The sequence below is a fragment of the Montipora capricornis genome, chromosome 2, assembly GCF_036669925.1.
Source record: "Montipora capricornis isolate CH-2021 chromosome 2, ASM3666992v2, whole genome shotgun sequence".
Lineage (NCBI taxonomy): Eukaryota > Metazoa > Cnidaria > Anthozoa > Scleractinia > Acroporidae > Montipora > Montipora capricornis.
This window is the reverse complement of record NC_090884.1, coordinates 1,010,806-1,021,450: the sequence shown is the minus strand read 5'-3', so window position 1 is coordinate 1,021,450 and position 10,645 is coordinate 1,010,806. Positions and strand designations below refer to the sequence as shown.

Below are 10,645 nucleotides of genomic sequence, written 5' to 3'. Positions count from 1 at the left end.
CCTTAGTACGACTTGTCCATAGTCTAATTTGGGCGAGGAGACGGCTGACACTTCAGACTAGACTTGTCCAGTGAGAACGAAATTTTTGTCGAAGAGGCGACAATTAAACCCGGAGAATCCCAAGAACTAGAGGTTCGATCGCGCCTTGGCAATCGTGAGTTGTGCAAATGCAATATTTGCCAAGTAATGGCCACGGAAAGCCTGTATCGTTTGAACCAATAACAAAAAAATTGCAGACTATTTACCTCTTGTGTAATCGGTTTGCACGCAAACTGATTGGGCGCTGCTGTGCATGGTAAAAAGATATATATTTCGCATTGTTCTACTACCGAGCACGAATCGTTTCCGGAAGTGTTTTTGTTGCCTGATGTGTTGCGATCAGCACTGGTTGGTCTTCATCAAGTGCAAAGAGATCCTATGGAAGATACTCCCCGGAACGAGCAAAGATATCGTTTAGTAAAAATACATGTAACTATATATTTTGTTTTATTCGTAGCACTGGGTTAGGCTTCTGATATTTCTTTCATTCAACTCAGACCATCTCATTACATTGGCCTTCGTTCGATTTGACAAAGGGTCGAAACGTCAACTTTCTGTATTTTTTACGGGGGCCAGTTTACTAGATCAACTCTGTTGATATTACCAACTAATTTGTGCTACAGATATACTAGTTTCACAGAGGGCCGACAATTGCCTCATTTGCTATCGTACCTTATCTTGTGCGATGGTAAATTTTCTCAACCAGAATGCATTTTACAGTCAGACTGGATAGTTCCGTATACAAAATCATGTAATCTTCTTTCCTGTGCAGGAGTATGAGATTGCATGGCTAGACACCGGCACTTCACGTGGTGGACACAGAACCGGCTCAAGTTGGGAAAGGGAATCATCACGACGCGTAATTCTCTCCTGTGTAGTGCGCCATCCGGAGAGCCTGACCCAGAACAAGATGGACCAGCTACACAGGCTTCACGAATGCCGAAGGGAACGACTCGTGGCCTCGATAAACTTGAAAGGCACTTAGCCACTAACTTTGATTTAATTCAAGACACTTCAGCTCCATTACATTTTCAATAAATTTCATAGCCGCTATGAAATTTATAAGTATAAGTATAAGTACACTTGAAATATAAGTATAAGTTGATCGGTGTCTTTTTTCTTTTATAACGGAACGAACTTGAAGAAATTAATGTATAATAGCTGAGTTTAGTTTTTCTACAAATGTTCGATAGATTCTTTGTGTCATTGCCTTCAACATAATTAATAATTTACGTTCTCGCAGTTACGAAACCAAATCTCAAAAAGATCAATTTCCTCGCCGGCACACGATTTATTTGTTTATTTTCGTTGCTTTGTTTATTTTGTATTACTAAGTAATATATTTCAGTTTCCAATTTATTCTGAGAAATGTTTAATACTTACTTAAAGATTGCGCTCGTAGTCATCTTCGGTAAAATGGTCCGAACAAACAAAACGGTTCTCTTGTTTAGGTAAATTTCCTTCGCGAAAACTTTTATTTTTGCGAGCCACAATTTTCTACGCTACACTTAAACGGGAAGCTTATGAAATTGGACCGAGTCCCTTTTCTCTAGTATTTGTATAGGTATTGTAGCAGTCAACTGCAAGACAGTTTACCATAGTATATAAAGCAAATCCTAACTTTTCACGTGCGGAACACACTCCTTTTTTAGTGAAACGTCATAGCCTCGAATTCATTCGCAAGTTCAAGATGGCGATTTGCTTAACAAAATGGCGGCATTTTGGGCTGACGTTTCAGGGCTGTGTGCAACCATGCCGTGATCCTTTTTAAAATCCACTCAATGCGGGCTTTCATTTAAGGTAAATTTTTTGTAGACCCTTGTTTCCCTTTAAAACTCACAACATAAGTAATAGTTGTGAGGCTGTAAGGTGTAAGGTAGTGAGTTTCTACAGCGTAACTGCTCTATACAGGAAAGTTGGCTGTCTTGACTTCGACTTGTAAACTATCCCTATTTTTAGTGTTTCCAGAATGTACTGTAGAGCGTGCAATCAGCATTTCAGAAAGACAGGGCTTTGAACCCATAAAGTCTTCAAATATTAAGAATTGAAAGGGATGCGATGATAGATGACGTCATAACGCTTGTGATGTCATTTTTGGAGACGTCATATTACATCTTTTAGGCAAAAAATACTCGTTGACTCCGTTCGACGTATGATATTTAAATCGGGAATCTTAACAATTTATTTCAGCTACATTTGTCTTTGCAAGTTGGAAACCAAAAGCTAAAAGTCCTAACAAATTCCTCTAAAGCGAAGTCAATCCATATCTTTAATATCCGCGATACTTCGTCAGAAAGTCAAAAAATGCGCGGAAAAGATGTAATAGCCCTTTTCACGGTTAGTTTTTCTCATTTGTATTACAATATAATCTGGCATGTATATATGTGAGGCAATTTCGGGATATTTTGTAGTTTTAACCCCAAATTGCCTCGCATCCAGGTTAGATTACATTGTGATGCAAATAAGAAAAACTAACCGTGAAAAGGGCTATTGGCATTTGATTTGTTTCCGTCAATAGCAAGCAGTAACAACAACGAACGGTACACCGGAGTTTAGATTTGTTACTATCCGTGTTAAAATAACCGAAACAACACAAAATATTTGAACTTTTATTGTTGTGAAAGTCGATTCTCACTAGAAATGACAAAGTTCGGCGATTAATCGGGAGATTTCAGACCGTAATCTTGAGAGCGGGAGATACGGTCCAAAATCTGGAGTCTCTTGGATTATCCGGGATAGTTGATAGCCCTGGAAAGATATTCAATGTGGCTAATCCTTTAACACATTTTAAATGTCAGAACTCAAACTGTAAGAGATAACATGGACTGTGGCTCTGGTGCTTCTGGAAGCGGTGACACTGAGGTCTTTTGTTGATAAAAAAAAGCAGTATTCAATGATATACTTGCTTTGTCTATGAAATCTTTTAGAGTCCATGAGAAATGATAGCATTTGTTTCATACACATAGTTTACATATTGGTTTATTAACAAGGCGTTGACGGTCCAGCAGATTGGGTCTAAATAACGATACGCAAATTTCCAACAACACATTAATAAAGTTAACTACTTTCGATTAGTTCACGAGTATCGGCGATAGACGTGATAATTGAAAGGGTTTTGTTTCTAAAGAAACTATAATAGCAAGGCATGCGCAGTACAGCGGGAGAATTGTCACCTGAAACTGGAAAGGAGTACTCGGGTTTTTTCCGAATATTCCCGAGTCACCAATGAGCCACCGTACCATCTCTTCGTTGAATAGCTGGTTCAAAGGAAACAGGCATAACAAAAAACTGAAGGTTAAATGCTGTAGAACATTTTTTTTAATGATGTTGTTTATAAACGATGAAATGATATATGAAATGGATCAATTCACGTCGTCGTGATGACGAAGACGGCAAAGAAATGAACCAAAATGAAAAACGCACGTGCAGGGTGTGCATAGTTTTTGTTTTTGCGCATTAGAGGTATTGTTTCATGCCGTTCTCGTAGCCGTCGTCGTCATCCTTGCTTAAGCTCCCTATAGACGATGTTAGGGAGCTTAAGATCTACGACGACAAACGTCGACGAAAACGCCACAAAACAATGATATCATTGGTTAAAAGAGCATAAATAATCGTGCTTCACGTGCAGCACAGATTTTAGCTCATATTTTTGCGGTTCTCTGCGTGACGACGACGTGAAATCACTACGTTTTAGGTTTTGACGACAACGTGAGCATGCAACAGAAAATCTTTCATTTTCTATTTTCAGTCTGAAACCGCTCGTACCAATTTATTTTTAGGATACTTCGCCCACATTGTACGAAGTGAACGTAATGGAATAATCACGAAAGACTTTTACTAGAGCGAAGTTCTATTTTGAGGTGACGTTTTCGTCGACGTCGCCGTCGTAGATCCTAAGATCCCTAATGTGACACCGCCCACCATCGTGGCCGTGAAATCAATTCTTACCCTGGGCAGAGATTTTTCTTTCAAAATGGATGAATCTGAGATTTTCCAGTTAGTCATATGGTTATCCAGGGCTATGAGGCCAACTTACCATTCCTGTGTTAATAAATAACCTAGGTGCACTTGTTTGTATAATAAAAATATCAATAATGAGGTTGATTCATGGTCTCTAGATCTCAAGTGTTCCATTCCATTCAGCATGTAAACGTCCGTTGTTTGTCACAGACCTTCCTAGCTTGTGCGAGTCGAGAACAATGCTTTTAAATTTTGACTTCTATCGTCTGCGATTAATGACCTCGAGAAATCCTGAATGTAATTCGGGTTATCCAGCAATTATCAGTTCGTCTTGTAAGGTAACCTGCCCATTTCCATTTCAGTCTGTCGATCTTTCCTTAGTGCTTTTCTCTGATCCGTTCAGCTGTTTTTCGACCCTTGGTCTCAGGTTAACTCTATTTTTTATATATATTTTTTTTATCAACTGTATGATATTTTTGGAAATATTAACATTTTTCAAGTGGCCGCTAATGGCCACACGCGCTGTATCATTATATCTTGAGGTATTCAAGTTTTCCGGTGCTGGCACCATATCATTTCTGATACCGCATTCCTGACAATACCTATTCATTGAAGAGAGATATCACTGCATGATTGTAAATGTGCCTGTCTCTTTTTTGCCTAATTTTGCCGTTGAATTTAAGATCATGATGCATATGAAAGTGGTCAAAAACAAAAGTGACCATTGTCTTCAAAGTTCCGCATTGCTTTTTGATTGTTCAGTTTGTTCAGTGTCATCTGAATTGAAACAAAAGTGGAAAACAAACTGAATTTAACTGTCAAGCGGCTATCATCTATGCCGTTTAGTTACTCAAACCGCCTAATTCAAATTTCACTGAATCTCGTTAGGGTCCACCATACGAGAAACCAAAAGGAAAACTTGACGAACCAAGCATGAATGGGCTCAAACGCGGAAAATTCTCTGCTTCGTTAATTATTCACCGTCACAGCTGATTTGAACTCCATGTGAAAACCAATACACTTGGGACAGTTATACGCAATCAAATTCAAAATTTTTTAGCCTCCGCGCTGTCGGACTCTAAATATTGAAAGTCTACAAATGTTATCAGCGATTCGTTCCTCTGCTGTGTTTAGGGGATAGCTTTTCACTCAGCAGTCACGACGCGCGAAAACAGCGTAAATGCATGTCGCAATCTCGGAGGTACTAGTGAAGTGGCGAAAAACTAAAACTAATTCATGAACGAAACTGGTCATTATTCTTTAAAGCTATCTTTATGGATGAAGAGAACTTTGAAGATGACGAAACTGCTCTTTCTTCATCAAGCGAAGACGAAATGGTAGATAATTATGGAGGCTGTGCGAGTTCCTATTTAGTTGAAGAACGCGAAAGCTCGAAGAAACTTCTGCCGCAAAGTTTTCGAACGCGCTGGACCAAAGCCGCTAGCGCTCTTGCTATAATATCATTCATTGCAACAACTGGATTCAGTGTGGCAGCATTTATAACTTCTCAAGGAACAGAGAGTTCAGCTGTATTTGCAGCCGGTTTTGACGCTTTCTTCGCAGCTATTAATGTTGTAGCAGTGTGCTGGAGATTTCGAGATGATCTCAACGGGGACATTGGACCAAAGAGGGAAAAAAAGGCAGCTTCTGTCATAGCAGTCACTTTTATTTTGGGAGGTGCAGCCACTGTGGGCATTTCGTTGTATCACCTGAAAATCAATGACCATCCCAAAAAAACTGATGAAATGGTCATCGTGCTCGGTGTTGGATTCGTGATTTACCTTATTTTTTGTTTGCTTCAATGTCATATCGCAGCTTTATTACAGAGTGTATCAATGAAAGCGCTTTCAGTTGATTCTGGACTTGCTGCTGCAATGGATGCTGGGCTTTTGTTATCATCCTGGATTTTTCGCGAAAAGCGAAACCTGTGGTTCCTCGACCACACTTTTGCAGGAATTTTAGGCGTTATATCGTTAGTTTACGGTTTTATATTAATTATTAAAATAATGGAATTACATATAGTCAAAAACAAAGGGTTATTTTCTTTCTTAAAAGAATTTTAGACTCTGGCTTTGCTCGGGTCTATACAATTCTTTAGGGTCGCGTGACATTTTTTTGAAGATTTTTTGATAACAATCTAGGTTAACTGTATGGGTGCGTTCGATTGGGAAATCCGGATTTAGATCTTAAAATCTGGATCTTTGGATTTCTAATCGAACACAAAATCTGAAAACTAATTTTGTCGCACATTCACTAATTGGAAATCCATGTCGGGTACTAAGGATTTCAATTAACAAAATCTGTCGCAAAATCCGTTTTCGGATTTTGTGTTCGATTGGAAATCCGAAAATCCAGATTTTAAGATCTAAATCTAGATTTCCCAATCAAAAGCAAGCACCCTGTATGTCGTTCAGTATAGTGGTTTTAAATACCCGTCTCCGAATACTTAAAAGTTCTTTCAAGTTGTAGCGGGTAATCTTTATGGTAGTCACTGATTTAGCCAATCTAGTTGAAAAACCTGTAAAAAAAATTAGGGAATGATTTCCGTACAGGTCCCTACTTTATTATGCATGCAGAATAAATTAATTATTAATTCGCGCTATTGTTTTGTAGAACAATACGTATACCCAAGAGAACCGATTATATACATGGGTAATTTGTACTTAAGGGATGAATAAAGATGGATCTCATTTATCTCTCCCTCCCTCTATCTCTTCTTTCCCTTCACCGCCCACACCGTTACTGCTTTTCGTCCCAGCTTTCCTCTTTCTATCCCTTCGTCTTGGTCTTTTTTCCAGATCCCGCTCGGCTTTTTCTGCCATTTTATCCCATGATATGTCACTCGTAGCTTGCCTTGAACTCCGACCCACTGTAAACATCTGGATTAGTTGTCCCTGTTCTTCACCACTGACCTAACGTGTCAAGTTGCTAATTCACACCTTGAAAATGATATTTATTTTGAATTCTGGCTGACTATTTACATAACAATGATACGTAATTATATGCACGTGCCGCGCGGAGCTCCTACAATCGAACTTGCACTCGTACGTTACCGTTAAGACTAGAGATCCCTGTTTTACTACTCTTGAAACAACCTATCCCTTTTTAATAATGCTAACCGTAACCCTAATTACGCTTAAAGGCACTGTTTAGGCTTAAGGTTAGTCCCTGTGATAGTTTTAGGTTTTTCAGTATTGCTGTGAACTGCTTTTCCTTCATGCCCCGTGCGTGCGGCTCACTTAGAAGTTCACTGCGTGGAAGAGTGTACCACGCTTACAGTCTGATTGGTGCATCTTTCATGGGAAACTTTAATGCACGAGTTCATTGCAATTAAAATCGTTTCATGTTTCCCTTCTTTTGAAACAAACTTGTGTCTTCGTAATAATCAAGATGGCTAGCGAAGTAAAAGCGTCAGCAAAGGGAGATTTGAACATTTGGAAATTGTCCCCGCTTTATAGCCTATCCCAAGCGGTGCATAGAGTGGTGCAAAGAAAACAATTAACTTTCGTCTTCCGTGTCCAAAACCCGTATGGAAAAGCAGTCAGTTGGCAAAGACAAAGTGCATCAGGAGATGGATCTGTTTCGCGATGCTCAAGAAAAAACTGCAATGGATAACCTTCAATCTGCGAGAACACATAATTTTCTGACAGTAAACTGTCCTTGAAAAAATATTAGCCCTAGCTACCTGTGCCCGGAAAGTTTACAATTGCCTACAAGACAAGGGCTAACATCATCTCACAGTTAACCATCGCCTAAACTTCGTCGACCCAGACAAACGAGCCCACAGTAGGGCATTGAAAAGACATGATGGGGTGTGAAACGAAGTATGCCTCGTACGGGAACTTCCATGGATCTCTACAAAAGTTATTTACTTGGAAGCATCATTGAGCATATTGCCGATCTCTACAAACAGCGATAAATCGCAAAATCCCACTAAATGCACCGTTCGTGATCCTGAATACAGGGAAGGAAGAAAACATACACTTTGCAGTGTCTCGGCGAATTCGTAAGCCGACGACAGAAAGAACAATTTCACGATAAAAAGAGCATTTTTTTATGACAGTACTTTTATTTGGTTTGTTTGATTATGTTTGAGAATCTGAACCCTATTACGACGATTGCTTGAAACTCCACTTCTTGCGCTTATTCTAAAATTGAAAAATGGGTAAAATTGCAGGAAAAAATGTTCGATTTTCCGTATTTCAGTCAGAAGTTCGACCGGTTTTTTCAAAGTCCATTTGGACTTGCAAAAAAAAAACCTGTAGAGAAGAAAGAACAAAGCGCCACAGTCCCAAAAGACATCTATTGTTATCGCTATTGTTTTCTTGAAACAAAGGAGCATAATGAAGTAGGGATCTGTGCGGAAATCTTGCCAAAATTAATTGTAAAAATAAGTTGTTCGTTTACTTTTAATGAAAAGTAGACAAGGTGATTTTAAAGCGGAAATAATAGATAGTGTTTATAAAGTTTCCGGATATTTTGGTATGGTATGCATTGATTTAATCGTTTGAATTGATTCACCTAACTGCAAATAATTTACGGAAATGAGAAAAAATTTTGGAGTGTTTCTAGCAAAAAAGGTAAAGACAGAATTGATAAAAAGGTCCTTTTTTTTTTAATTGCGGTGAAACATGTACAGTTTATTGAAAGTGATGTAACTTATGGCCAAATTTAAAGTCGGAGTGGCCAATGAAGCAAATTCATGCACGCGGCGCTGTCAGTGCACGAGCAAATCCACGATTAGTTTCAATACCTCTGATTGGTTGAGAACTTGACCCGAGAAGTTTAACCAGTTACCAAGCTAAGAGGAGAAAAGCAAAACCAAAAGCGATCCCGTCCCTCAACAAACGCCACTCCGTTGAAAAAAAAAAAAGCCAGATTCCACATAACTAAGAAACAGAGCATGTTGCTTTTCAAATTTTATATTTTTAATTTGATTTTAATGACGATGTTTCTCTTGTGCCACTTGGCTTTTTGCATATCTTGTCCAAGTTCTACTCCATGCATGGGATGGCGTTATGTTGTATGAATTCAACGTAAATCAAGAAACATACTTCGGGAAGGATTTGGGGAATAAAAATAAGGATTCTAATGATTTTTTTCCCGGGGTTTGAAGCGATTCCTGTTGTCTAAATGTGAATACTAAGTTGAGAACAAGATTTTTTTGCCATCTTTTCCCCACTTGTCTACTTTTTATAGGTCTCTTATTAACTGAAGCTGATTGGTTTAAGTAAGACACAAGTAGAACACAGAAACTACTGAACGAAAGTACTCTCAGGAGAAGTATTGATATTTACATACATTGTTTACAGATGGCAGTGAATTTGCTTTTATTCATTTAAGTCATTATTAAGGTCTAAACAATAGACCTTTTCGGCTTGTACATTTTGTTTTCCCAATACAGATCATGTGATAATACTCAGAGGGTTTGGTCTTTTGTTTTGTTCATTAAAATGAGGGCATGCAAGCATGAATATGCCTGCATGCACTCTTTTTAATGAACAAAACAAAGGACCAAGCCTCCTGAGTATTATCACATGATCTGTATTGGGAAAACAAAATGTTCAAGCCGAAAATGTCTATTGTGCTGTTTTGCGATTAGCGTCTTCGAAACTAAGCGATAGCAAGAGATCATTCAGTCGGTGCAAGCAAACTACGCAACGTGTATGTCACCGACCAGCGAACAACCTTAATTTATGTCGATCACTCTTTGTGTATAGCCAATGAGAGCAAACTCAAGCATAGGTCTGACTATATTTACGACATTCCAGTCATTTTACGACTCTCTGCGGCCTCATTAAAAGAGCGGGAACGAGAGCCACAACAGCGGTATCAACATTAAACATTACCACCAAGTTTTATTGTTAAATTTCCATATTCCTTTTTGAAAGAGATCAAATGACGTGAGTTAATTGATGAAAGCCATATATTTGAACTGCGGAGAGAATCAAGCGAAGAGTGTAGGCGGGATGGCCGGGTCCCACTCAAGTCGGAATTTTTCAAGCTTTCCTTTCGTTACTGTTCAAGTAAAGTTTATTACTGCGATGATCTACGTGCATCTTAACTTTAAGAGAGTCATGGTGCACGTGCAGTCATATACTTACTTAATTGATCACTTCCCACAGGGGCTTTTCAATGCCAATGATACACAGACAGAATATAATTATTTTAAGAATCAGAGCCGAGCCAGTTGGTTATTTACAAGCCACTGCAGCCAAGAAGTTGAACCAGGAATTGCCACAGGATCAAATTCAACGAGTGCTTATTCGAGTGCTTTGGTTGGCGAGACAAATTTCCTTGTGCTTGCCCTACGTCCCGTTTTCACACAACACAAGCGTCAAAGCAAGCGTCAAGGCAAGCATAAGCGAAGTCCTGTGTTCTTATGCTTGCGTCAACCCCTTTCTCTCGGTGAAATAATTAAGCGCTCTTATGCTAATGCTAATGAAAACCAAGCTTAAGTCTTAATTTCCAAAGGACGGCAGGCTAATATTCATATGAAAGAACTCCCACTTGCACCTATTTCAAAGTAGACACATTTAAAAACTTGCAAATGATTTTATTCTGGAGACGCATGATTCATCTGGGATGAAATTTGGCAAGTATTTAGTTCTTTGTCTGACAACTCGTGGTCTGTCTAGCTAGTATA

General features: G+C 38.9%; 2 protein-coding genes across 2 annotated transcripts in view; one reads left to right on the top strand and one right to left on the bottom strand.

Annotated features, from left to right (window-relative positions):
- Positions 1–5,003: 5,003 nt before the first annotated feature.
- LOC138037696 (transmembrane protein 163a-like) lies at positions 5,004–6,693 on the top strand. The gene has a single exon (XM_068883600.1). It carries the CDS (start codon positions 5,274–5,276, stop codon positions 6,060–6,062), a length of 789 nt encoding a protein of 262 aa, XP_068739701.1. The 5' UTR covers positions 5,004–5,273; the 3' UTR covers positions 6,063–6,693.
- Positions 6,694–10,534: 3,841 nt separating this feature from the next.
- Positions 10,535–10,645, bottom strand: part of LOC138038303 (transmembrane protein 163a-like) — a 1,630-nt gene continuing 1,519 nt past the window's right edge. Inside the window, exon 1 of the mRNA XM_068884093.1 lies at positions 10,535–10,645. This exon is cut by the window's right edge and continues 1,519 nt beyond it. The gene's annotated coding sequence lies outside the window, so the exon portion shown is untranslated.